Source organism: Tetrao urogallus (assembly GCF_951394365.1).
Source record: "Tetrao urogallus genome assembly, chromosome: 25".
In the NCBI taxonomy this organism is placed as follows: domain Eukaryota; kingdom Metazoa; phylum Chordata; class Aves; order Galliformes; family Phasianidae; genus Tetrao; species Tetrao urogallus.
In genome coordinates, this window is record NC_136838.1 from 1856540 (window position 1) to 1884535 (window position 27996).

At 56.7% G+C, this 27996-nt stretch overlaps 2 protein-coding genes across 2 annotated transcripts; one reads left to right on the plus strand and one right to left on the minus strand.

Annotated features, from left to right (window-relative positions):
- Positions 1-957: 957 nt before the first annotated feature.
- On the plus strand, positions 958-4496 carry ZBTB7A (zinc finger and BTB domain containing 7A; the record flags this gene model as incomplete). Its single annotated transcript, XM_079546834.1, has 2 exons — positions 958-2174; positions 4049-4496. The coding sequence occupies exons 1-2, from the start codon at positions 982-984 to the stop codon at positions 4494-4496; spliced, it is 1641 nt and encodes a 546-aa protein (XP_079402960.1). The 5' UTR covers positions 958-981.
- Positions 4497-15014: 10518 nt separating this feature from the next.
- Positions 15015-27993, minus strand: PIAS4 (protein inhibitor of activated STAT 4; the record flags this gene model as incomplete). The annotated part of the gene is made up of 11 exons (XM_079546849.1): positions 15015-15220; positions 15319-15449; positions 16963-17123; positions 17246-17319; positions 19356-19461; positions 19544-19672; positions 19965-20055; positions 20705-20746; positions 21405-21489; positions 25062-25485; positions 27967-27993. The coding sequence occupies 11 exons, from the start codon at positions 27991-27993 to the stop codon at positions 15015-15017; spliced, it is 1476 nt and encodes a 491-aa protein (XP_079402975.1).
- Between the last annotated feature and the right edge of the window lie 3 nt (positions 27994-27996).

Sequence of the window (27996 nt, forward strand, 5' to 3'; positions counted from 1 at the left end):
CCCCTCCCCATCTCAGCCATCGCATCGCTCCGGCCGCAGGCGGGCACACAAAGGCTGTGTTGTGTGAGCAGAATGAGCAGCGATTTCCCCTGCCAGCCCTGGGCGGTCGCGTGACCCCACAGCCGTTCCCACACCGTCCGCCCGCTCCTCCCAGCCCCCTGCCCAGCACGGGGGGTCACCTCCCCAGCACAGCCCCCTGCTGCAGCCCCCCCTGCCCCGCTCCCGTCGTGTCCCCACAGCTGGCCGCTGCCACCCCGAAGCCCAAATTCTCCTTGGAGGCGGAGGGGACCCCTCTGAAGCCTGCGGTCTGGAGGGGAAGGGGTACAGAAGCGCCAGGGGCTCCCATTGCAGCTCAGAGCCCTGGTGGCTGAGGTTTGGGGTTCCACCTGGACGCCCCGTAGCTCTGGGGTTGGGGCACCTCTCCCCAAAGTGCCCTCAGCCCCTGCGTGGCTGTTCCCCCTCCAAGCCGACGCCTCTCCTTCTGGATAACCCACAGATCGCAGGCCGTGAATTCGAATCCCACTGCAGAAGCTCCTTTCTCCTTCGGATCAATAAAGTTCTTTAAAAACCACCTTGGTGAGGAGCTTCTCAGGAATCCCGCAGTGTGTGTGTTGGGAAGGGGGCTGGGGAGCAGCGCTGCACCCAGTTTACAGAGCCAGAGGGTGCGAGACGTTGGGTCGGCAGGGTTGGCTCCTGCTGTTGGGCTGCGACGTGCCTCACCTTGGGGTGGTGGAGAGCATCCCTTGGGGAGCAGCGTGCTGCTGGGCGTGCTCTGGGTTCTTCAGCCGGTGGAGGGGTCAGGTGCTGTATGGTGGGCACGGTTTAATGGGGAAACGGCGGTGGTTGGACTGAATGAGCATGGATGAATGACGGCATTGTTGATGATGCTACAATCCTACAAATGGAGCGGATCCGTTTCTTCGGTGTTGGAGCACCTGTGAGTCATTGCCTTTCTTCTCTCCGCAGCCTTTCGCATCCACGATGGCGGGCGGCGTGGACGGCCCTATAGGGATCCCATTCCCCGATCACAGCAGCGACATCCTCAGCAGTCTGAACGAGCAGCGAAACAACGGGCTGTTGTGCGACGTGGTCATCTTGGTGGAAGGCCAGGAGTTCCCCACCCACCGCTCCGTCCTGGCGGCCTGCAGCCAGTACTTTAAGAAGCTCTTCACCTCAGGGTTAGTGGTGGACCAGCAAAACGTGTATGAGATTGACTTTGTGAGCGCCGACGCCTTGTCGGCTCTGCTGGAGTTCGCCTACACCGCGACCCTTACAGTCAGCACTTCCAACGTCAACGACATCCTCAACGCCGCCAAACTGCTGGAGATCCCGGCGGTGAGGGATGTTTGCACGGATCTCCTGGACAGGAAGATTCTGGCCAAAAATGACCAGATGGATATAGTAGATCAAATTGATCAAAGGAACCATCTCAGAGCAAAAGAGTACCTGGAGTTCTTCCAGAGCAACCCCGTCAACGGCCACCAAGGCAGCTTTCCGTGGACCAACCCGGAGTTGAGAGACCTTCAGAGACTCAACTTCCGAGGCCAAGAGGACGAGGAGGAGCCGGACTGCAACGGCTTGGACTTCTATTCGCAAGCCTCCCTCAACGAAAGACCAAAGGCGAATGACTGTGATCCCGACAGCAACTCGGCCATGTGGCTGGACAGAGAGGAGGAGGAGGCGGCGGCCGCCCCTGGCTCCTTGTTCTCACCTTCTCAGAACGGACATTACAGCGGCCGAAGCCTGGGCACGCCAGGAGAAGAGGAGGTGGCTCCCGGGGCCGCCCTGGACCAGCAGGACGCCGGCGACTCCCCCAGCTTCGTCCCCACCGGAGCGGAGACGGAGGATGATGGCAGGGATGTGGACGGGTTGGCTGCCAGCGTGCTGCAGCAGGTGATCAGCTCGGTGGGGAGGCAGCAGCTCGGGGACGACGAGCGGAAGGACGACGACGGAGTCGTGGATTATTACTTGAAATACTTTGGCAGTTCGAACGAGAGCGACGTGTATCCGTCCTGGTCCCAAAAGGTGGAGAAGAAGATCAGGGCAAAAGCATTCCAAAAGTGCCCCATCTGTGCTAAAGTGATCCAGGGGGCTGGCAAGCTGCCGCGCCACATCCGCACCCACACCGGCGAGAAGCCCTACGAGTGCAACATCTGCAACGTGCGCTTCACCAGGTAAGGGTGAGCGGTGCGTGCGGTGATGCCATGCTTGTGTCCCGGCAGGAAGGCGTTCAGAGGCGTCTCCATCTCACGATGGAAACGTCGGTGGCCTCGCCGGGTGCTTGGGGATGGGTTTGTGCCCACCTGGCTCCAAACAAACCCCACAGCTCCTCGGGCGCCGCTTCCAGCCAGCAGCCAACCTGCTGTGGGATCGCTGGGTCGTGGGCTGTGGTCGGGGTTCCTCCAGGTCGCTCCGGCCTTCCAGCACGTCCTCTTTCCACTCCTCATGTCCTCCATCGCTGGCCGAGGGCGGGGGTTCCGCGCCGTGCCAGGAGATGCGTGGGCTGCAGAAGGAGCAGCCAAATGGCCCAGCCTGCTCTGCTCCGCTCTGCTCTGCTCTGCTCTGCTCTGCTCGCTGCTCACCTCCTCAGCGCCCGGGCAGGACTGAGCTGCTTCCCAGCAGTGTGGGCCATTCCCAGCCCTGCAGACATCGCGGGCCGGAGCGGGTGACTGCAGGACGCGGGGCTGCTCTCTGAGCCTTCCACCTTCCAGCCTTGTCCCCTCTGCACCCTGAGAGCCATGCGGGGCCGCACCCGGGCGGCCGGGGACCCACGTTTGATAGCTGAGGAATGCAGATAATGCCGGGGCGGGATGCCAGCCCTGCAGCACGGCTCACTGCCCTGCCAACCACCGCCGCCCTGCCCACGGCGGGGGGGCCGGGGGCTGCCTGCACTTTGTGTGCCCGCACCCAGGTTCCGGCTGCCACACCTGAGCAGTTCAAGGTCCTTGCTTCCCCCCTTCCTCCCCACCCCCAGGTTGTGGCCTCATGGAAGTGCCACAGAGCACAGGCTCGCACGGGGGGGGCTGTGCCATGGGGCGGGTTGGGGTTCGTTTGGTGGCGGAGGGGTTTGAGGAGCCGATGGCATCGCTGCTGCCATTCTGTGTGCTGCCTTCACCCCTCTGCCTTCATCCCGCTGCCCTCATCTCCATCACCCTTCTACCTTCCCCCTACTACCTTCCCCATCGTGTCTTCACCCTTCCACCGCCCTCCCTGCTGCCCACCAACTCGCAGGAGGCATTGGTTCATTGCAAGCAGAGATGCGGGTGGAAGCTGTGCCTTCACCCCAGCCTGAACGTGGCCATAACGCATCGGGGCCCTGCTGGTTTCAAGCTAAAATACGCCCTACTGCGCTGCCCCCAGCTTGTGGGAGGCTGCGTTTGGCCACACAGAGCCCCAGTGGGCGCAGTCTGAGGCAGCCAAGCCCGAAATCATCCGGATTTCCCTTCCAGTGTTGCTCTTCTCCCCTCTCCGTTCATCCTTCTCTGTCACACTGCCTGCTGCAAACCCCCACCTGCCCTTCATGGCCCAGGGCTGCGCTGGGAGCAGTGAGCCCTGGCGTGGGGCAGAGGTGCAGGGATGGGGGGGATGGAGCTGTGCCCGCTGGGCGGGGAGGGATCTCCCACAGCTTTGTGCTGATTTTTGCTTGCTTTGCTTCCTGGTTCCTCTGTGCCCGGATGGGGAGGAGCCGCTCCGCTGATCTTTCAGGAAGGGTTTGATCAGAATTCAACTCGGAAAACCGCGTTGTTTGCTCTCAGCCTGGCCCGACTTCCCAGCTCCCTTTGGGAGCCTCATTAGGACCGGCTGCATCCTCGAGGTTTCCATCCTTCCCTCGGTGCCAGGACGCCTCCTGGCCCTGCGGAGCCCTCCGGCTCAGGGGGGGCTTCATGCCGACCCCCGCTTTGCTGCGCTGGCACTGCGCCGCTTGCTGCCCGCTTTCCTCTGGGAAGAAGCCGAGTCCTGGCCCCGTGACGGTGAGGATGAGGATGAGGATGAGGAGGAAGGCCATCCCCATCCCGCTGACCGCCCCGTGTCCTTTCTCTCCACGCAGGCAGGACAAGCTGAAGGTCCACATGCGGAAACACACGGGGGAGAAGCCCTACTTGTGCCAGCAGTGCGGAGCCGCGTTCGCTCACAACTACGACTTGAAGAACCACATGCGCGTGCACACCGGCCTGCGGCCCTACCAGTGCGACAGCTGCTTCAAGACTTTCGTCCGCTCTGACCACTTGCACAGGCACCTTAAAAAGGATGGCTGCAACGGCATCCCGTCCCGGAGGGGCCGACGGCCGCGGGTGAGAGATGCCGGGGGGCTGCCCACCCCTACGGGGAACCCCGAGGATGGAGGATTTCAAGGAGGTGGGGAGAGTCAGGAATCAGAGGACACCGTGCAGGGGAACGGCCAAGAGCAGCACTTTGAGGATAGTTCGACTACCGAAGCGTCGGGATTGAATGTAGCAGGAGGGTCGGCCGAGGGCAGCGCGCCAGGACTCTCCTAAACCAAAAAAAAACAAAACAAAACAAAACAAAACCAAACCCAACCAACCGACAAACCACCACAAACAACAACAAGAGAGGTGTCACAAAATCTAGTTAGTACTTTTTCCTCCGATTTTCTCTTTCGAGGTGTTTCTCTCTCCGTTTCCCCTCCCTTCCCTCCATCCCCCCCCCCCCCGGTTCCCCTCCACCCTCCCCCCCCCCTTTTTTTTTTTGTTTTTTTTTTTTTTAAAGGAAAAAAAGAAGCAAAAATAGGTCTGTCGACGACGTTCCCAATCTCCCCATGGCAGGCAGGGCTCCCCCAGTGCTGGTGGGACGGGCAGGCGGGGCGGGGATGGAGAGCGCATGGAAAGGAGCTTCCATGTAAAACCCAAAGCTTTATTTTGTGTCCGAATACACGTTAAAAAAAAAACAAAAAAAACAACAAAAAAAAAAAAACAAAAAAAAAATCCGAGAGAAAAGACAAAAAAAAAAAACACAAAAAAACAAAGCGGCAAAACAAAATATATATATATATATTATTTCAGAGAGATATCTATTTAAAAACAAAAAAAAAGAGGAAAAAAAGCAAAAAAGAGACGTTTTAAAAAAGAAAGAAAAAAAGAAAAAAAAAAAAAAAAAAGGCCAAGAGTGGAAAGGGGGCTTTATGTTTTTTTGGGGGGGGGGGGGTGGGGTGCACGCGGTGCCTCGAGGGGCCGGCAAGGAGCGGGCCCACCTAAACCCCCCCCCAGCCCCCCACTCTGCCTGCAGAGCTGTCGGGAGCTGTTGGGGTGCAGCGTGGGGTTGGGGGCGGTTTGGTTTCGGGACGCCGTGCTGCAGCTCCGCGGAGCCTTGGGATGGATGCGTTTTGCACGGGGATCTCACGGCGCGGCCCCGAACCCCGAGGGCGGCTCTAAGCTCCTTAACCCAAAGTCTGTCCCCACCGTAGCCCTCGTCCCTGCACCCCCAACCCCCCCCCCCCCATAGCACCCAGGAACCCTCAGGAATGACACCCAGCCCGGTGCTGCGGTGCGGCCGGGCCAGGGCTGCCCCTGCCCCATATTTTTAGGCACTCGGTCAGAGCTGCAGTGTTCCCGCACGCCCAGAAAGCACCTAAAAATGGCAGATTCCTTTGAAAAAAGGTTATTTGAGGTCTCCCTTAAAGGGGAAGGAGGGTTTTGGCAGGAGGAGATGGGAGGGGCGAAGGCTGCGGCCGCGGCGGCTTTAAGGCCGTGCAGAGCGGCTCTGCGTCACCCCATGGCCGCTGTTCTGCGCGGCCGCCGCAGCCCACTGCCCTTTTGGGGGCACCTTTCTCAGGGATGCAGGCCCGTCCCCAAAGGGACAAAGCCCTGTCCCCCAAGGGTACACAGCTCTGTTGGCAAAGGAGCACGGCTCTGTCCTGAAACGGACGAAGCCCTGTCCCCAAAGGGACGCAGCTCTGTCCTCCAAAAGATGCAGCCCCGTTCCCAAAGGGATGCGGCCCCGTTCCAAAAGGGGCACAGCTCTGTCCCCAAAAGGGATGCGACCCTGTCCCCAACAAGATGCAGCCCCGTCCCCAAAGGGACACAGCCCTGTTTGAAAAGGGGCACAGCCCTGTCCCCAAAAAGGCACAGCTCTGTCTGCACTGGGGTTCAGCTCTGTCCCCAAAGGGACGCAGCTCCGTCCCCAAAGAGATGGTGCCCTTTTCCCAAAAGGACACAGCGCTGTCCTCCAAGAGATTCAGCCCCCCCCCCCCAAAGGGACACAGCCCTGTCCCCAGAAAGGCACAGCTCTGCCTGAAGGGAGGCACAGCCCCGTCCCCAAAGGGACACAGCTCTGTCCTTCAAGAGACGCAGCCCCATTCCCAAAAGGACGCAGCTCTGTCCCCAAAAAGAAGCAACCCCATCCCCAAAGGGACTCAGCCCTGCCCCCAGAAAGACGCAGCTCTGCCTGGAAAGGGACGCAGCTCTGTCCCCAGAGACACGCAGCCCTGTCCCGAAATGGACGCAGCTCTGTCCCCAAAGAGATGCAGCCCTGTCCCCAAAGGGACGATGATGGACGTGGGTGCGCCGTGCGTGCCCCCCCCGTGCAGAGGGCGATAGGAAGGCACCTTTCAGCCATTCACCTGTTTTCTAAATGCACATTTTGAGATGAAAAAAAAGAGATTTTAAGTCCTTTTATTTTGAAAGCACTTTTTAAGATTCTTTTTTTTTTCTTTTCTTTTTTTTTTTGCCTTTTTCTGTTTGTTTTTTGTTGTTTTTTTTTTTTCCCTTTTGGTGTTTTGTTTTTTACTCTCAAAGCCAGAGCAGGTCGGGCCGAATGTATTTTGGAGAGGGAGTGAGAGGGGAGTGTGTGCTGGGGGAGGGCTGAGTGGTGGGGGGGGTTGGGGAGAGACGGATGTTTATTTAATGCAGAAAAAAAAAAGCAATAAAAATATATTAAAAAAAAAAACATTATTAAAAAAAATAATAATAATAAAAAAAAAACAAAGAAGTCTTAGCACTTTGCGATGGAACGGGTACTTTGAGATCACTTTATCTTAATTTAAACAAAAAAAAAAAAGCAAAAGCAAAATATGTTTACAAGTCGAAACCAACTTCTACGGAAAAAAAAAAAAGATATTATTAAAAAAAAAATCCTAAATTTATTTTTGTAAGAAAAAAATGTGTATATATATATATATATATATATTTAAAAGGAAAAAAAAAACAAAACCAACGTAGGCAGAATCCGAGTTCTATTTCGTGGAGTAATAAAGGCTGAAAGGTGTCCAGTGAGAGGAACGATGCTAATTAGGTTCTGTGACGAGCCCTGCAAAGCAGACCCGTGGGAGTCGTTGCACTTCACCAAACGGAAGCTTGAATTTTAGGCAGGAATCGTGGGTTTTGTTTCATTTTTGTGTATCGTTCATTTCTCCCCCTCCTTCCTCCCCCCCCTCCCCCCCAACCACCCCCCTTCTTTTTTTCTTTTTTTTGTTTTTTAATTTTTATTGTTATTATTATTAGCCTTTTTTTTTTTTCTTTCTTTCTTTTTTGTTTTTTTTTTTTTCTGTCGTTGTTTCTTTTTCAATGTTCCACAGCCAGTGCTGGTCCAGACGTGCGTCCCCCCATTGCCCCCATTCTTGTCCCCGGTGCTGTGGGGCCGGAACCAGAGGCCTGGCGTCACTGGGACCAGCGCTGTGATCCCGCACCGTTGGGCCCAGAACCACGAACCCGTTGCCATCAGGCCCGGTGCCGTAGGCCCAGTATTTTGGGCCCGGTGCCGTTGGGCCCAGCGCTTAGGCCTGGTGCTGTAGGCCCGGTATTTTGGGCCTGGTTCCATAGGCCTCTGAGTGCCACTGGGCCTGCTGTCATGGCCTGCTGCCATTGGGCCCGGTACTGCTGGGCCTGGCCCTGTGGGCCCGGTGCCGTAGGCCTCTGGGCCCGGTCCTGTGGGCCCGGTGCTGTTGGATTCGGTGCCGTAGGCCCAACACTGCTGAGCCCAGTACTGCAGGCCTGATCTGGGCCCATTGCTGTTGTGTTGGGAACCATTGGCCCGGTACCAGCAGGACCAGCGCCGCGGGCCTGGCTTTACTGGGCCCGGTGCCGCAGGCCCAGTGCTGTTGGGCCTTTGGTGCCGTTAGGCCTCTGGGCCCAGTGCTGTTGGGCCTGGCACCACTGGCCCAGCGCCGTTGGCCCGGTGCTGCAGATGCAGCCTTTGGCCCCATTGCTGCCCCAGGCCCAGCAGCACGCAGCCATGGCGGGGGCTGCCAGCCCTATCTCTGCTCGAGGGCCACGTCTGGTGCGGCAGATAACAGCCTCCCCCCACCCCCCTCCCGGAACGCGGTGGGGTCCCTCTCCCTCCTCTCCCCTCCCTCCCCCCCGTCCCCACGATGGCAGCGAGTGCCTTGGCTGGACGTCCCCGCAAAGGGACGGGGACGCAGGGCCGACCCTCTGCTCAGTGCTGGCATATGCAAAAACTCGCGCGGACGTGTAAATAGAGTTACTTGAGGTTCTTCTTGTAATCGAGTCGTGGTATCTTTTCTAGTTTGTGTCACTGCTCCTCTTTGTCCCCCACCTCTCCTCGGCCCCAAAGGAACGTTGCGACACTTTGCGTTTCTCCCTCCGCCACTCGGGAAACAAAACCCCCAACGCCCTCCTCCCCCCCTCCCTTTCCTCCCCCCGAAGGCAAAAAGGAGGAAAAGAAACAAACAAACAAACAAACAAAAAGGAGAAAACGATAAAAAAAAGAAACGAGCAGAGAGAGGCTGTGTGTATTTGTGTGTGTGTGTGTGTGCGTTAGACTCAGGATGCCCACGGATGGAGCGCCGGACACTACGCCGACCGCGCCGCCGGACGGACGCACCGTTTGCTGGCAACACTTTAGCACAAGTTGGAAGTTTGCACTAAAATAAAAACAGAAAAAATAAAGGAAAAAAAAACGAAAAAAAAAAGAGGGAGAAAAGTAAAGAAAGGAGTGGGAAGGAGAGGAAGAAAAAGGAGGAAGAAAAAGAGGGAGAAAAAAGAGACGCAGTGGAAAAAGAGATGAAATGGGTGGGAAAGAAATTAGTGAAAATATGGAAAAGGGTCGGGGGAAATAAGTGGGAAATAAATGAGCGGAAGGAAAGCAAAAATTAGAGAAGAGGAAAAGGAGCAGAAATTAGGAAAAAAATAAGAATGGATGTAAGGTTAAAAAATTGGGGAAATATTGGGAAAAAATTGGAAAAAAATTGGAAAAAAAATTGGAAAAAAATTGGAAAAAAATTGGAAAAAAAATAGGAAAAAAATTAGAAAGTAAAATAGAAAAAAAAAAAGGATAAAAAAAATAAGAAAAACAACAACAAAAAAAAAAGGAAAAAGGAGGAAAGCAGGAAAGGCTGCAGGGCTGGAGGCGGCGCTGCGCTGTGATAAAGTGTTGCCAAAGAGACGGAAATGAACGAGAAATGAATGGAGTGCAGGGGGGGATGGGGGGGGCAGCAAAAAAATGCAACAGAAACGGGAGGAAAAATGGATTTCTGCCCGTTTTGGTACAAAGAGGGGAAAAACGGAGACCCCGAATGCCCCCCTATGGCGGCGGTTGGGGGGGGGGGGGCTTTTAGGGCTCGTTTCCCCCCATCCCCCCCCGCCCCAAAGCTCCTATTTAAAATAGAGAACACATCTATATATATATATATATATATATCTCATTATTTATATTTTCGATTTACGATGAAAAAAAAAAAAGACAAAGTTTTATTTAAGAGAGGAACTCTTTGTAAAAGGGGGGGGGGTGACCCCAACCCCCCCCACCCCCCAAAAAGGACCCCCTATATATCTATAGACACACACAGAGAGCAAAGAGATGGATTTATTTTGGGTTGGTGGTGACTGGGGGGGGGGGGGGGGGGCTGCAATTATTTTTGGGGGGGGGGGGGGGGGCTTTGGGGGTTCGTTTCTCCGGCGCCTTTATGGATCTCTCTCTGATCTCGGAGCGAAGGAAAAGTTTTCTGGGCGGTTTTTAATGTTATATATATATATATTAAAAAAAAAAAGGAAAAAAAAAAGGAAAAAAAATGATTCAAATGAAAGAAATGGACTTTTTGTGGTAATGGGGGGCGGCAAGAGGCGGGGAGGGGGGCGAGGGGGGGGGGGGGGGCAAGAAAAGCACAGCAAAGACATTCCATAGATTGTACCTTTGATAGCTCTTTATAAAGCGTGGGGGGGAGATGAAATAAAAGATGAAATCGTTACGAAATGCAGTTTGTGCTTCTTGGGGTCGGGGGGGGGGGTCCCATATCGGTGCTTCATTGGGGCTGGGGGCGCTTTGGAAAATGCTGCTGCAAAGCAATGGGCAAAGGGAAAGGAAAACCCATGAGACCACAAAAGAGACCCCAAATGGGGGAAGAACCCCATTGGAAACCTGTGGCTGAATGCGATGGGGAGGAAAAGGGGAAAAGCCCATCAGAAAGCAACAGGCAAAGCCCATAGAGAGCCAGTGGGACCCACAGGGAACAGAGCCCTGTATGGAGCAGGACCCCATAGAGAGCAGAGCCCCATATGGAGCAGAACCCTACAAAGAGCAGGACCCCATAGAGAGCAAAACCCCATAGAGAGCAGGACCCCATAGAGAGCAGGACCCCATAGAGAGCAGGACCCCATATGGAACAGAACCGTATAAAGAGCAGAACCCCACTGCAAACCAAAGGCCAAACCCCCATGTAAACCAAAAGCCAAAATCCCATTGCAAACCAATGACAAAACACCATACAAAGCAAAACCCCCAAAGAAGGAAAAACCCCATACAGAGCAAAACCCCACTGCGATCCAATGGTGAAACCCCACATGGAACAAAACCCCATAGAAACCAGTGGCCAAACCCCACATGGCCCCAAACCCCGATGGCGGCCCTGCCTGCCCTCCCACCAACCCACAGCTAAGTGCTAATGGGGTTCCCCCCCCCCCCCAAACTCCCCAGGACCCCCTTGGCCGCCTTAGCGCCGATTTGGCGGCTCGACCCCATTAATCCCACAGCCGAGGTGCAGCGTGGGGCCCTAATCCCATTTTTTGGCCCAGATTCGGGACCGACCCCACAGATGGCCGCCTTAAGGACCCCCGGCTGTGGGGCTGGGGGCTGTGGGAGCACCAAAGGGCCGCGATGGGGGGAAAATGAGGCAGTGATCGGGATTGAACCACACCATTCTGGGGGCCGACCCCAAACTCCCATCCCAGCCCTATATGGGGTCCCACCGGAGCCCCCCCACCCCACACACCAACGTGAAGAGCTTAATTTGTGTCATAAGCTTCCTAGCGCTCGGGGCCGCGATCGGCTTTGGGGTTTTATCTGGCGGGATTAAGCGGGCAAGTCGTGGTTCTTAGCGAGACGCCCTAATGCCACTTAGCACCTGGGATCCCCGATTTTCATTAGCGGCGTCAGGGACAATTAACAGAGAAAAACCAATAAATAGGGCAGGGTCCTCCTGAAGCTTAATCAGCAAATGCGGCCGCTGTGGGGTTTAAGTCCCATATGTGCTCGGGACGGCTGGGCCCATAGGGGGCCGCTGTGGGGCACCGTGTGTCCATCCGCCAGCAACCAGGGGTGTGGGGTGGGTTGGGTTCTGCCCTGCTGTAGGGTTGGAGACTCAGTGGGGGTGTGTGGGGGGGGGGATGCTGGGGGTATAAGGGACATGGGGATGTGGGGTGGGGGATGTAGGGACGTGTGGGAGTGGGGTGGGGGGATACAGGGACATGGGATGTGAGGATATTGGGAATGTGGGGAGATTGGGGACATGGGGAAGTGGGGATGGGGGATTATAGATGGGAACATGGGGATGTGGGGATGTAGGAGCTCGGGAATGTGGGGATTTGGGGTTGTGGGGTTGTGGGTGGGAGCACGGGAATACAGAGATGTGGGCTCAGTGCTGCTGAGGGCCGCCCTCCCCAGGCTGTGGCACATGGGGTTTTGCTGGCAGTGGGGTCCGTGGGGACGGAGCCTCTGATTGAGCCACCCCTGCGTCGTGGGATCCACATCCAGGACCCAAGAAAGAATGGGGCTACAGGAATGGGTGCCGGGGAGCGGGGAAGAGGGGGGCGAGGATTCGGGGACCCGACGGCCGCCCCCAACCCCATCGCCCACGGTGGGGGCCGGGGGGCAGCGCGAGCGGCACCGGGGGGCACAGAGGGGGGCCGGAGGGCGGCGGGGGGCAGCAGGGGCAGCAGCAGCCGAGGCCGTAGAGGGCGTAGGGGTGGCAGTAGCCGATGTTCACCGCCATCCTGGGGGGGAAGCAGAGCACAGGGTCAGCCCTCGGCCCTCGGCCCCCACACGGCGCCCCGCACAGCCCCGGCCCCAGCGCTCACCTACGGATGCGCCTCCGCGCCCGGCGGCGGTGATAATCGCCTTTGGAGAAGTCCTCCAGGTTGGCGGGGTGGATGGCCCAGAAGTGGCCTTTGCCGTTGTCGCTGCGGCCGGCTTTAACGAAGCACTCGTTAAGGGACAGGTTGTGGCGGACGCTGTTCCGCCAGCTCTTCTCCTGCGTTGGGGATGCGGTGTCAGAGCCGCCCAGAGACCCCACAGCCCATATGGAGCCCAACCCACAGAGCCCACGTAGAGCAAAACCTCCGCGCTGTGGGGCTGGCACCGAACCGCGGCGGCGTGCGGGACCAGGAGCAGAGCCAGCAGCTGGGAATGAATGGAGCCAGCAGCTGGGTGGGAGCAGAGCAAACGGAGCCAGCAGCTGGGACTGAAGGATGTCCATCAGTTGGGACCAGAATGAATGGAGCCAGAGGTTGGGATCGAATGGCCCCCATCGCCTGGGATCAGAATGAATGGAGCCAGCAGTCGGGTGGGATCGGAGTAAATGGAGTAAATCAAACTACCATTTACCTCAGTCCTGGGACTGAAGGGCATCCATCAGCTGGGATCAGAATGAATGGATCCACCAGCTGGGATGGGAATGAATGGATCCACCAGCTGGGATCTGAGCACAGCCCTGCACCCGCGCTCCCACCTCCATCAGGCGCATCCAGGTGAGTCCATCCCGCCCCACCGCGGTGCTCAGACCCCAGGGCCCCCTCCCAGCCCCCCTCCTGGCCCACCTTGTTCTTGAAGTAGGGGTATTTATCCATGATCCACTGGTAGATGTCGGAGAGCAGCAGCTTCTTCTCCGGGGACGAAAGGATGGCAGTGGAGATGAGCGCGATGTAGGACTGCGCCGGTTTGTCCCCAGGCTGCACTGTGGGGCCGGGGGGGGACGAGGGGGCGCTGCTGGGGGGCGGGGGGGTCCCTGCGGTGCCCCGTGCCGACAGCAGGTACTCGATGGTGAAGGGGGTCCGTGTTGCAGGCGCCGCGTCCCCCACAGCCCCCATAGCCCCCATATCCCCCATGGCCCCCGTAGCCCCGCAGCGCGCCACCGGATGAGGGCTGCGGCCCGATAATTAGTGCAGATTACAGGGTTTGCTAATTGTGTTTTCACAAACGGGCCGCCTTTGCAAAGCGGGCTGTTTATCTGGCAAAGCCCCGGGTTTAGCGGGATTTGGGCCTTTAAGCCTCATCAATAAAATGATTAATCTGCTGGAGGTGGAGGAATTTGGAGTGGCACCGGGGGGGGGGGGGGGGAACAACAACACCCCCATCCCAGCCCAGCGACCCCATGGGAGAAGAGGAAAGGCAAGGCGAGGTTAAATGTAAATCTTTCTTTTTATTTTAACAAACACTATAATTTCCAACTTTGAGGAAGGTGTACGGAGGGAAAGAAAAATAATTTGCCTTTTTTTTTTTTTTCTCTTTTTTTTTTTTTTTTTTCTCCTCTCTCTTTACAAAAAAAAAAAAAAAAAAAGAAAGAAAGAAAGAAAAGAAAAGAACAGAACAGAACGGGATACAAAGCAAACAAAACGTATGTACAGGAGGAGCTGCCAACGCAAACACAACAGCAGTAACAGAGCGCGACGTTTCCAACCAGCGGCTCTGAGCCTGGAAGATTTAAAAGCAATTAAATTAGGAGACAAACATCAGAAAGAAGGGGGGAATCTGCGGCGCCGCCCAGCCGCCCTCCTGCCATCCAACCCCTCCTGCCATCCCCTCTGCTGCAGGGGGGGTCGGTTCCACCCCCCGGCTCCCCATGGATGCTGTGGGGCGAAGGGCTGGGGGCGAAGGGCGGCCGTGGGGCTGCGGATGGGGTGGAAGGGGAGGGGGGGGGGGGGTTTGAAAGAAACCTGAATTGGTAACCGAGGTAGAGTTGGTGAGAACTGAGATTCCCCACCTGGCATTTCTGGAAGGCCCCCGCCGCCCCCCCGCCGCCCACTGCGCCTCCTCCGCAGGAAGGGGACGCGCAGCCCTTTGAGTCTTCAAAAACACCAAGTTATTGCACTTCAAAAAGACAACAGGTTCGCGGGGCGAGCCCCCCCTCCCCCCAAAACCCCCCCTTTTCCCTTCCCCCAACCCCCCCCCCCCCCACCCCCGATGGCTTCTGCTCAACTAAACGGGGTCACTACGACGATGCTACGTTACCCTGGGGTGGGGATGAAGGATGCAGGACGGCGCCCTTGGACACGAGGCGCAGAGCTGCTCCAGCTCCTGCCTGGGACGGCGGCTTCCTCCTCTCCCCCTTCACCCCCACGCCCCCCCACCCCTACAAAACCCCTCTATGCTGGGTGATACAAACCTCCCCCTCCCCCCACCCCCATCCCTTTTCTCCTCCTTCCCTCCCCCCACCCCCTCTCCCTCCCGGCAGAACTCGAGATACTCAGGAATGGTTAATTAACGAGACGAGGATGCACACAGCTTTGGAGATGCGTGGGGCCGTGCTGGGGGGCGGCGGGGCGGGAGCCGAAGCCCCGGCCGTGGGTTAAGACACTTTCCTTGCTTCAGAGTCCGGTTCGGGGTCGGGCCTGGAGTTGGGCTGGTTTTCCAACCAAGAAGCAGCTCAGTGGTTGTGGGGTTTTCTTTTTGTTTGTTTTTCTCTTGTTTTAATGGTTAATTCGGAATAGGAAAGTCAGAGACGGGGGAGGATGGGAGACGAGGCGGGAGACGACGCTCTCCCCCCCCCCCTCCAGCTTCAGCACCAGAGTATTCAAGTCTGTCCGTTCTGAGATCCAGAGCTGCTTCCACAGTCAGCAGGCAGAAACCAAACCCTTCTCGTAAGAGCAGCGCCGTTTTGGTTGGGGTCCCTCATCGTCGTCATCTTCCTCCTCGTCCTCCTCCTCCTCCTCCTCCGATGACGAGCTGTCCAGTGTCAAATCCACCACGTCAGCAGCAGCTTTGCCGTTCTCACCGTTAGCGTTGGGAGCGGGCAGCAGCCCGTTCACATCCGAAGAACCTGAAGGCGATCGGGGGAAGAGGGGACAAATTAAGGCCTCTGCTAATTACCGCGCGGCTCGGGGGGTGGCGGATGTGCAGCACACACAGGGCACTCACCCAGCACCAGGATGGGGCACTGCGGGCTGCAGCTGCGCTCCTTCTCGGCTCGGATGGGGCACCAGGAGCCATCCACCAGGTACTCGATCTCATCCGCATCCTCGCACTCAGTCAGGATCTTCGACAGCAGCCTGGGTGGGAGGAAGGGCCCTGTGGGTCCGGGTTGGCCGGCAGGGAACCGATGCTCCACGCTCACAGCTGCACCTGCCCCGCACCGACAGCGCCGCCATTCGCAGCCACGGACCGGCAGCTTCCTCACGTGCCGTCAGAGGAGCGTCTCACCTCCAAAGGGGCTCCAGGCACCCGGACCCCACCGAGGCCGTTGGTGAGCTGGCGGCTCCCCAGGCTTCACCCGAGGAAGCGCGCGGCCTCACGCTCCTGTCCCACGCCAGCACCCACTGCTCCCAACACAGCACCCTGCTGCCTCTTTTCACTCCCCGCAGCCACGGCAGCAGCCACCCACCTCCACAACGGCGTCCTGCAGCACCGCTCAGCCCCACAGGACGCACACACAGCCCCGTGGGCAGCCCCACAGCTCAGCACAGCCACCCGGAGCGCCATTACCAACACGGAGCCCCAACCGCGGGACGAGAGCAGCTCTGACAGACACAGCAGCGCTCAGAGCACTGCCAGCACAGCCACGGGACGGCCCTGCGCTGACCCTCTGCCACCCCAGCACCGCAGTGACGCCGCACTGAAGGTCAATTACACAGCTGGGCGATCCCAGCCCGCAGCTCAGCACAGCGCCCACTGCGCCGCCTTCCTTCGCTCCCGGATGAGAGCCGGGCCTCCACGCAGCTCTGCTCTGCTCACTGCAGGCGGCTCCGTCACCAGGAGGGGGAGAGCTGCCGCCGCACAGCGGCACCGGGCCCCCAGCAGCCCGGCTGAGCACCTCCACGCACTGCTGCCCTGCCACACGGCGCCCGGCTCGCCTCGCCTCGGAGAACCACAGCTCTCCTTGGTAGAAAGCAAGCCAACAACTCTGGTGCAGAGACAGAGGGAGCAGCGCTCCCACACGGACCGGGACGAGGGTTGTGTGGCAGGGCTGGAGCTGCCCCTGCCAAACTCACAGCCGGGGCTCAGCACAGGCGTTTCTTGCCTCGCTCTGCTCCAATTCCCTGCAATGCTTTCACAGCACCACGCAGAAGACAGAGATAACGTTCCTGATGCAAACGCTGCACCTGCACTTCTGCCTCAGGGACTGCATGTCGGGAGCTGTTTGCTTTAGAAGCTGGCAGAGATCCCCCCAGCCAAGCTCCCAGCGTGGCAAGCGCTGCCTGCTCACACCAGCAAGAGAAAAGGAAGATGGTTCCTATCAAAAATCACCTTATCGTGTGCTTATAAAGTGGGTTTATTCCATGCAGCGTGACATCTGTCAGCCAGGGCAGCCAATTGTGCAGGTTCATCAGAGTGAGGCAGTAAACGCTCGATGCTCGTAAGGCTTTAGGGTAATCCTAAAATCAAGAAGGGCAGACCAACAAACCTTGCTCCAGCACACCAACACAAGCAGTCGGGGCACGATGCACGAGCAGAATACACCTCCAGCTTCGCCCCGACGCGGGCTCCAGAAGGGCAGACCGTAAAACAAGCTGCTTCACCCAGCAGAGAAACACCAGGGCCGAGGACGGCAGCGAACACACTCACCCATCAATTATCAGCTGGTCGTAGGGCGCGGGTTTGTCACACACGGGACACATCCACGTGGGCTTCTTCTCATTCATCTGAAGGTAGAAGACGGCGTCGAAGCACTGCAGGTGTGCACAGGTCTCAGCCCGGCACGGCACAGACAGCCGCATCTTCACCAGCTGTGGGAGCAGGGCAGCGGTGAGCAGCAGGGCTGAGCTCCCAGCACTGAGCCCAGCAGCACAGCTGCACACGGCCGGGTTGGGTTTGTGGAGCAGAGCAGGTGAGGATTGCAGAGACTCACCGGGCAGATGAGAGACACGCGGACGCCCGTGGTGGCGATTTCGCTGTCTGGGTCCAAGCGTAGCTTCTCTTTTACTGCAGGAAGAGCAAAGGGCAACAAAATGAACAGGAGCAAACTGCAGCACGGAGACAAACCTGCAGTGCAGGGCCAGGAGCTCTCAGAGGCAGAGGACGGCACAGCACTGCACGGCCACGCACGGCTCAGCGCTCTGCAGCATCCACTCACCTGGTGGGAAAGCATTTCCTGCAGCCCCCAGCCCCAGGTCCACCCCCCTTTCCTACAGCCCTGCCTTCCCAGGCAGCAGGAGCCAACTGTCGCCATCCCCGTGCAGGTGGGGAGCAAAAGGGAGGACAGAGAGCCACGAGGCCCAGGAAGAAGTCACACAGCATCACAGAATGGTAGGGGTTGGAAGGGAGCTCCAGAGATCATCGAGTCCAACCCCCTGCCAAAGCAGTTCCCTACAGCAGGTCGCACAGGTCGGCATCCAGGCAGGTCTTGAACATCTCCAGAGCAGGAGACTCCCCCACCTCCCTGGGCAGCCTGTTCCAGTGCTCCTCACCTCACTGCACAGCCGTTCCTTTGCACATTGGTGCACAACTTCCTATGCTGCAGTTTCCGGCCATTTCCCCTTGTCCTGTCTCCATTCACCACTGAAAAGACTCCAGCCTCACCATTCTGCCCCCCACACCTTAGGTACTTATAGACCTGGATCAGGTCCCCTCTCTAATCTAATGAATTATCTGGTCATTAGCACGAGCAGGAGGGACTTTGTTCCCTTCCAGGATGGGTGGCAATAGGATGGGATGCACTGCATCCCTGTGACCCCCGAAATTCTGAGGAAGATCCCACAAGTGAGCCAACAGAAAGCAGCACAAGTGCCAGGGAGCCATCCAACTTCATTTCCCCATCAGTCCATCTCAGCACTGCTGGGTGCTGCTCCTCAGCTCACTGAGCAGCTCAGGAAGGGCAGCAAGAACCACACGGGAAAATCTGCCTCAAGGTGCAGAACCAACCTGAGATGAAACCACACGACTCCCGAAGAACAGCAGCTGCTGGCAGCGCTGAATGCCAAGGGCATTTCCTCCAGCCAGCTCCTCTGCAGCACATCACCCCTTTATCCTGACCCTCCCAGATCACAACAGCAGCTCTCCAGACCACGAGGCTCCATAATCACAGCACTTCTCCTCAATGCAGCTCAATGTCTCCCAGGAGACAAGAAGAGAGACAAGACGACTGGGTGCTGCTTTGTTGTTAGGTGCTGCTCCATCCGAGCTCAACTGTCACAGAGTTGCAGCACTTCTGGCTTTTTTTTTTTTGGTAAGAGCTTTCTCTGTGGCTGCAAACCTTCATGATGATGCTTCCTGCACCTGCTAAGAGCTGCCCATGCTCTGAACAGCACGATTTAAAGTCTGCTGTGATCCAGGGTTGCTTCTCTTACACAGACCTGAACACTAACAGCATCCATCCAGTGACAACGAGCCACTGGGAATCCTCCAGGAATTCCTCCAGGCTCTCAGATGCCACAAATCAGATTCTGCCTTGAGAAGGTGATTTCCCTTCACGTTTCCACCACGCTCTCCATGTGCCTCATACCACCATTACCTGAGCAGCCCAGGACGAGCATCTTTTGGGATCATCTCTTCCCTCTCAGCACGTGTGAAAGCTGTGCTGCTGAAACCCCCTGCCCAGCCCAGGATTCCTGGTGGGCAGAATTATGTTCCCACCAGGATCCCTCTCTCCAGAAATCCCCTTTGGGCTCAATGTGGGTCAGGGCTGAGGTGCTGCAGCGACGTCCCTCAGCTCAAGGCAATCAGAGGAAGGCACAAAGCTGCTCAGAAGGATGCTGACCCGCAGCAGTGCTCACAACATAACCTGGAGACCAACCCCAAACATCACTATGCGACTCAGAGCTTCTGCACGAGGAGTTGGGGGCAATTTCACACGATTAACAAACATCTTCGTGAGCCTGTTTGAATAAGAAGCGTTGTATATGACTGGAGGGAAGAAATGGTGTGAAACTCAGCTCTCACACACATTTCCAGCAGCCTGGCTGCCAGAACTGCCCACCAGGTAGGCACACGTTGAGCCCCCCCCGCCCAGAAATACTCACCCAGTGCTTTGCAGAGCTCTGGATGTTTGATCCCAATGGTTTTCAACCTCTGCAGCAGCTCCGCTGAGGTCATCTGCCGCACTAAGTACAGCCCCACGGAATAGCTCTGAGAGAGGAGGAAGGGAAGGGCTGACAGGGGGCTCTCCTGCACCCCCACGCAGCCCTGCGTGCCTCCCCGTGGCTCCTACCTTCCCGTAGTTCCCCCAGGTGACGGTGATGCGATTGGTGGCCGCTGACAAATACATGAGGTGGGTGAGGTTGATGGGACGGCACGGCCTCTTGGGTTCCACCCCGGGTTTGTTTGACGGGTAGTAGCCCTGAAGTGGAAAGATTTGCCTTGTTTAAATGCTGAAGATGCTGCTGGGGAGGAACAACCACACGTCAGCCTCACTGCCTCCTAACCCAGCCACGGTTTTCAAGGAAGAGGGAGAAGGGAGCCGAGCGCTGCGACCCAGCGCAAAGCGAAAAGGAGTCTCTGCAAAAGCACTTCATTAACAGCTAATTCATCTGAAAGCTAAATTGGTAACTTCTGTACTCTGCCTTCTTGTCTGCACACAGCAGAAGTAACACCTGCAGCAGCCCTGGTGCCTCCCAGCCCAGCTGGCTCACCGGCACGGAGCAGTAACTGTGGTTCACTTTCACGGCGATGTTGGGGGGGTACTGATCCTCCTGGGGAGAACTGGTGTCTGTGTAACAGATCCTGCAAAAGAAAAACAACCACACAGCTCCTAAAACACTGCCCTGGTTCACTGCTCAAAGCTCTATGCAGCGACCAGCAGCCAAGCATCACCTCCCAACCCACATTCCCTCCTCTGCCCACACCGAAGGCCAAACCAAGAGCAGGACCTCTGCGATTTGGATCCTGGATGGTGACAGGACGAGGGGAAGGGCTTTAAACTGAGACAGGGGAGGTTTAGGTTGGATATGAGGAGGAAGTTTTTCATCCAGAGGGTGGTGAGGCACTGGCACAGGCTGCCCAAGGAGGCTGTGGATGCCCCAGCCCTGCAGGCATTCAAGGCCAGGCTGGATGTGGCTCTGGGCAGCCTGGGCTGCTGGTTGGTGACCTGCACACAGCAGGAGTTGGAACTGATGAGCGCTGTGGGACTTTGCAACCCAGGCCATTCTGTGATTCTATGGACATGGGACACACTGCTGTTTGCTGCTGACTCAGGTGGCACAGCAGGAAGGTGTCAGACAGCTGAGGACACTTGCACGAGGTGCCAGCAGCCAGCCTGCTCTAACTGCTCTTTCCAGCTATGAACATCACCACCCTGCAACTCACTGCACCCAGTGATGTGTTCCTGTCCTCCCCCTGCAGCACCTCATCTGAAACCCACACCCAGACTTACCTGAGCACCACCTGAACCGACTTCACACCAGGCTGCAACTCCCTGGGAAAGCAAGGAAGAAGAACTTACACAAAGAAAAGCCCAGATCAACTGTCCTATTTACCAGACATAAAGGTTAGAGAATCAATCTTTCTAAAAACCAGCCTTTATATAATTACTTCCCAGAGTTTTATATCAATTGCCCAGCTCACTCTGCAGCCATCTATCTGTAGTCCTGCATGCTTTTATGTCGTGCTGTGGCACCCTGCAGCCTCACAGGGAGTTTTCAAAGCTGTACAAACACTGCAGGAAGGACACTGGTTCTCCCGGCATTTTTTTTCTGCTGTGTGTCAGCATTCAGAGGACCCAGGTCTCAGGTAGGGCCTGACTGCACTCCTCCAAGATTCTGCTTATTGATTCAACTCCCTGTTCCTGCTGCAGGGGTGGCAGCTGAGCTCACGTGGCGGTTCAGGATCCACGTGGGTACAAGTGGGGCACTGCCACAGCAGTGCAAGAAGACGGGCTGATCCTCAAGACACCCCCTGAAGCCACTGCTGCAAAACCACTGTGCTTATGTGTGACTGATGGTGAAAATTCTCTTTGTCTATTTGGGTTTGTGAACAAAGGGCATTAAGGATCAGCTCCGTGCAGGGGAGGGAGGCGGCACAGAGGAAGCTGTGGGCTGCAGTCTCTACAGATAAGGGCACCCAGGGTGGAGCACCTGGAGTTTCGGATCAGCTCCACTTGTCTCGGCGTCAAGGCGAAAATGCAGGGGCTTTCCTGGAGCTTCTCGTTGTTCTGTGGAACTGAAAAGGAGAAAAGAAACACAGCGGTCTGACGGCAGCTCCTCTACGCTGCTCGCTGTTCTGAGCCACGCTGCCGTCTGAATCTTCTCAGCCTCCAGCTGCCACCAGCAAATGAACACAGGGCAGCTCCAGGAGGCAGAGCTGGCAGGCTGGATGCCCAGCAGCGAGGCTCAGCCCAGGAGCCGGCATTAACTGCCCTCCTTCTACCCCTCATTTTAAGATCAAATGCCTTCAGTCTGCTTAACATTAAGCCTGAGATGTGGGGTCTCGAGGCTTATCACCTCAGGTTAAATGCCAGCGTGCTGCAGTTTGCTGTCACAGGGTAACACACAGAGCAGGAAGCAATGCAACTGCTCGCTTCCCCTTTCCTCACGTGCCTTCTCTAAGCACCTCAGTCACTGCTGGCTTATTCAAAGGCAAAACACCTGGATCTGAGGTGTGGGAAAGGGTGCTTTTCTGCCCAGGAGTAAAAACGAGATGAAGGAAGGAGAAAAGCAGCTCTCAGATGCTGACAGATGTGGGTTTGTTGCTTCCATCCGCTGCCCTTCTATAATTCAGCTTTAGAAACACAAAAAGGGCATTCAGAATAAATAATACATTATATATATATTATATATAATAGAAAACATTAAGATATCCCTGTAGACTTAGGGAACCGTGGTCTATCATCTAAACACCTCCAGACCAGTGAGCAAAGCCCTTCCAAAGCACTGCAACACCCAACGCTTCCCAACCAAGACAAACAGGTCTGTTCAGTACCATAAGTCTCTCCCTCACAGACCCTCCTCTATGGGAGAGCTGAGGGCACTTCTGCCCCCACAGCAACCTGCTGCAGCTTCACCCGGAGGAAACACCACCACCCCAAAGCTGCTGCCTGCTGGCACCTCTCTGCCAAGCAGCAGCACTGCAGGGAGAAAGCAGGAGGCAGATCCCCAGCAGAGCAGGAGGACTCCCCCAAGGCAGAGCTGGGCAGTGACCCCACGGCCCTTCCAAGCCCCAGTCCTGGAGCTGAGCACCTCAGGGGCACCTCAGCTGCTGTTGTGTCTTCACTGAGCAGCCAGGGGAAAAAAGCACGGGCTTTTAAGGCTGCAGATCTCCAGGTGACCGAGTTCCATCCTTTCTCTGGAACAGATGCTGCTGCATTGCACCCCCGTGCCTGAGCTTGCATGGCTGCTGCTGCCATCAGTTCATTCCAACAGCAGGAAATCGATTTTTAAGGCAGAGCTCGACCAGCAACCTTCAGAAGGAGCCCAGACACAAGGCTTCTAAAGCCCAGAAGGACTCTGCAAACCTCCCTTGGGAGCTGAGCCCCACAAACAACACTGAAATGGACTGCAGCTGCGTGTGGTTGCCGGGAGGAAGGAGCTGTTTGCAACGGACCTCACCTGTCTGCTGTGGGCTGAAGCCTGCGGGTGTAAGAGCAATGTGAGCCCTCCTCAGGGAAGGCACTCACCCACAGACCAGGCTCAGCATCACCTCACCATCAGCCTCATCTCCAAGGGGCAAAGAGCTTTTAGTTAACAAGTGTGCTTCCAATCCAAGTCAGGAACGTACCAGTTAGGCTTCCTTCACTCCCACTGTGGCTACAAAGCCTCCTGCAGCCCAGGGAAGGGCGCTGCTCCCACAGCAGCTGAGGGTTTTCCTGCAGAGAAAGCTCCTCCACACACTCAGTGCCACCTGCACCCACGCTGAGTGCAGAGCTGGGATGCTGAGGGCTGAACCCGGCCCCAAAGAGCCCAAGCACTCGGATCCCAGCCCCAAAGGCTGTTCAGGAAATGCTCTCAGCAAAGGGAAATTCGTCAGAGCCACCCTAGGGAGGGCACCAACCCGAGGGGGCATCAGCAGCACACAGGTGCGTTACTGCGCGTCGTGAGACGGCACTTCTGACTCGACAGAGCAAACCTGGGGTCAACTTTGAATAAGGATCAATTCATCACATCCTGCTCCCCTCCTATCTCCAGATGGCTCCACTTCTTTATGATTACTTCTCTTCAAAATCTTGCATTTCTGACTAACAGATGCCATCCCACATCCAGGGCTGAATTAAACCGCCCCCCGAGCAGCGCTGAGAGCAACGCCTCAGCTTCACAGGCATCAGCTCACTATCAGAGTCACAGCATGAACACAATGCCTACCCCCAGAAAGGTGAAAATCACATCGAGCCTGATGAATTTGTATTTAAAGAAGGAAAAAACCCCACCAACGAGAGTGGTAAAACAGGTTGCAGGCCTGCTTTGAGTAACAGAACCGGGGTGAACAGGTGGAGGCAGGCAGCACTGCATGCAGGAGGTAATGAACATCTGGTGTGAGTTATCGGGGGAGACAACTAGGAAGGCCATGGGGGAGGGATGCCCAAACCAGGTAACGAGGCAGAAAATGGAAAAGTCTGATTAAAAAAAGAAGGAAAAAAAAAAAGCAAAAAGCAGAAAGATGCAATTCCAAAGTGATGGAAGACACGCAGGCACATCTCACAGCCCTGCATTGCCAGCACAGCCCAACACTGCGCCTCCACCACGCTGCGTCCTCGTGGCAGCGCCTCACATCAGCTCCCTGAGCTCTGGGCTCACCCAGCTGCGAGGCCTGAGCTGCTTCGCTCTCTTTAGGAGACACTGAGGCCAAGCAAAGCACAACAACAGCAAAATCCCTGCCCAGCAGCCTCCCCACACCCCAGGGCAGTGCTCAGGAGCTGAATGAAAGCAAAACAAAGCAGATTCCCACCCCGCAGTGGGAGAAAAAGCTCCCCACAGCTCCCCAGCTTCCCTGGCTGCTCCTCCAGGCACAGCACCACGCACAAGGCAAAATGAAGAGGTAAGGAATAGAACCAGAAGTGCTCATTCAGCCACAGGGGGCTCCAGGCTGGGAGTGCTCAGCACTGAGAAATAACAGAGCATGGCAGAAAGTCTTCTCAGCTCAGGTGCAACACCAACACAGGGAGTTCCATGGGCAGACTGAGGCAGTACAGGGAGAGAAGACAGATGGTGCTCCACAATGCAGCATTAGGAAGGGTAGGAAGCTACAGCCAACGGGACAGGCTTGCAAGTTACATCTCCATGCAAGTGTGCTCTTGTTCTAAGGCAAGGGAGGAGAATATCGACTGTTTAAAGGGTAGATAGTGACATGACAAGGGAAATGGTTTTAAACTGAGACAGAGAAGGCTTAGGTTGGATATGAGGAGGAAGTTTTTCATCCAGAGGGTGGTGAGGCACCGGAACAGGTTGCCCAAGGAGGCTGTGGATGCCCCAGCCCTGCAGGCATTCAGGGCCAGGCTGGATGTGGCTCTGGGCAGCCTGGGCTGCTGGTTGGTGACCTGCACACAGCAGGGGTTGGAACTGATGAGCACTGTGGGCCTTTGCAACCCCAGCCATTCTACCATTCTATATTCCATACACTTCAAGCACCAGGGAGGAAACCACAGGGGGGAAAGGTGACATCCAGCACTGCGTGCACAGCCTGCTCTGCACAGAGCCTTGAAAATCCCACTTCCAACCCCTTGAAAAACCAATCTTTCGGACACTCACTTCTTTCACTCCTCTCTGCCCAGACCCTGCAGGCACAACACACAGAAAACTCACCGAGCTCCGTGGGCTTCAGCAGCTCATCCAGGGTGGTGTAGAAGGGGAGCTTCACCAAGCGGACTTCAGGCTTCACAGCTTTGGGGGGCAACCTGCCCAGTCCGTTCAGGTACTTCCCATAGAGGGTGGGATAGTCAATGTTGGGGGTGGAGATAGAAGTCCGAGGCACGGCGCTCCCGCGCTCGTACGAAGAATGAATGGGGAGAGCCTCGGGGGAGCGGTGCGGCTGCGGGGCCTCGGAGCTTTTCTTGGCATAACGGGTCTCGTAGAGCTCCTTGATCTTCTTGAAAACCTCAGGGCTGCAGTCAAATTGGACCAGCTGCAGTGCTCTGGTGACTAGTTCGTGTTTAAGTCCGCTTTTACTCCTGCCAACAAAACCCAGCAACATCTGAAGATCTGAGACTCGGAAACTCATCACCATGTTCTAGGGGATAAAAAAATTAAAGATGTTCTTACAGTGACAGGAAGGCAAAGTGACAGTTCTTAGTGTTCTCTATGAGCCCACCGACCCACCCAGACCAGAGACCCAATCACTCAACGTGCTGAACATCAAACAACCGTTCTAATAGGAGCCACAGGGGGCACAGAGGAGGGAGCTCCAACACGTCAGTGCAGCCCAGAGCATCAACACCATGCAGGAGCTCAGAGCTTCTGAACTCCCCCGTATCTCTGGGTAACACGAAGGCTTTAAAGAGCCAAAGAAAAAAAGGGAGAAAACAAACACCAGCTGGAAAGCAGAGGACACTGAGGTGAAGTGGGGCTGCCAGTCCTCCAGTGCACCTCCGTGCTGTTTCTACAGGCAAAACAAACTCTCTAGAACTCTTCTTATACATGCAGAACCTGAAGAAAACAAGAAGTGTGTGTCTCTTCAGCTATGGGAAGAGAAGACTGAAGAGAGCAGTGCGTTCCCATGAGAACAGTGCCTGCAGGCTGCAGGCGGGGGCTTCGCCAAGCACTCCCCCACGCTCACAGCCAGCACCAGGGCTGCTGCTGGGGATGTCAGCGCTCTGATAAGCAGCGAAAAGCAGCCCTACCTTCACAAATGGATTCTGCTGCTGCTGCAGGAGCTCAGGAGGCCCAGAACCATCAGCAGGTTCAAAGAAAGTTCAATGCTACATCAGAACAGGAGCTAGAAGCGGTCTCTGCTGAGCGCAGTGGTACACTCAGATGGATGGCATGCTTCTCTCGCATGGCAAAGGGCCATCAAGCTTATAAAGCAGGTTTTTGTGAAGATTCAAGCTGCCCTGAAATATACTTGACAGGCACCCATGTGTATCCCCTCAGCACCTTTCCTAGTTAGTGGAAAACAAGAACTCAGCCATCCCACAGCAAAGAGCAGCAGCAGGGCTAGAACAGGTCTCTGCTCTCCTAAAAGGAGAGGGAAGGAAGGCAGGCAAGAGGAGAGAAGGACGCTTAATTGCTACGACGACACGAGAGATGTGGATTCACACTGCTGCTTCACCAGGCACCACCTGGGTGACCCTGGAGGAATTCAGTGTCTCAGAATGGTACAAAACAGAGCGTGTGTTGTCTTCACTGGGGCACGTCAAGGATAAACGCATATCTGCAAAGACAAACACAGCCACAGCAGCTCCTACACTCACTGCTCCCACAGCACCACTCACTTGGCACTTTTGGTGCAGAACCAACAGCCTTTGGGGTTGGAACCAACAGTCTTCACCCTTAGAATCAGGATCCGTGTTACTGCAGAGCAAATCTCATTAAAAAACAACAACGTGTCACTGTATGAAGTGCTGAGATCCCTGAGCACTGAGCTCAGCTCCTCCCTGGGTCTGAGCACCAGCTGTGCTCCAGCGGTAAGCAGGCAGCAAACTTCCTGCAGAGGGGTGCTGAGCCCACAGCAATGAAGAGGGACCGAATCACTGACAGATGGGGACCAGAGGGGTTGTTAAAAAGTATCCCTGCAGCCAACCAGGCACATCCCTGCTCCTTAGCAGGCGTGAAGCACTTCCAGTCCGCGGGAGCTGCTGGGCTGCACTGACACACAGCTTTGCAAATCCAACCCCACACCCGCAGGGACCCCACAGAACAGAGCCCTCCACTACAAACTGCTGCACCCACAGAGCCCAGAGCGCCACACAAACCCCTATGGGTGCCACACTCACAGCTCAACGCTGGGGGGGGGTTCAGGAGCTCCACAGCTCCCCCCTCCCCTCCCAATATACTGAAGGGACACTGATTGGGGGGGGTCATGTGGGCCGCTCCCCTCCCCCACTGCTGGGAGATCCCCCCCAGCACCTCCAGTGCCCCACAAACCAACACCTGTCCCTCGACGCCCACAGGGACCCCACAGAACGGAGCCCCCCACTACAAACTACTGCACCCAGAGCACCACACAAACCCCTACGGGTGCCACATTCACAGCTCAACACTGAGAGAAGGGCTGGGGGGGGGGGTTCAGGAGCTCCCCAGCCCCCTACCCCCCAATACACTGAAGGGACACAGGCTGAGGGGGCTCATATGGGCCACTCCCTCCCCCAATGCTAGGAGATCCCCCCTCAGCACCTCCAGTGCCCCACAAACCAACACCTTTCCCTTGGGAGGGGGTGAGAGGGCCGCACAGCCGCTCCCTCTGACAGCAGATAGAGAAGGAAGGAAAGCCCCAAGCGCCGACGAACGGCTGGGAACAGCTCCGGGAGCGGTGAGGCCTGAAGGCCCGCACGGGGTGGGGCGGCCCTGAGGTAAAGCGGGAGAACGAGCCGGGGGGGCGGAGAGGGTGGTGTGTGTGGGGGGGCGGTCCCGGGGTGCCGCCCCCCGGCTCTCACCCGCAGAACCGCACCGCCCGCCGCCGGCTCCGAGCCGGGAGGAGCCGCCGCTCAGCCCTCAGCCCGCTCCCGCCCAGCCCGGCCTCGCCGTGCCGCCGGCGCCGCCGCCGCTCACTCACTTTCGCCTCCACCAGCTCCGCCGCCATCTT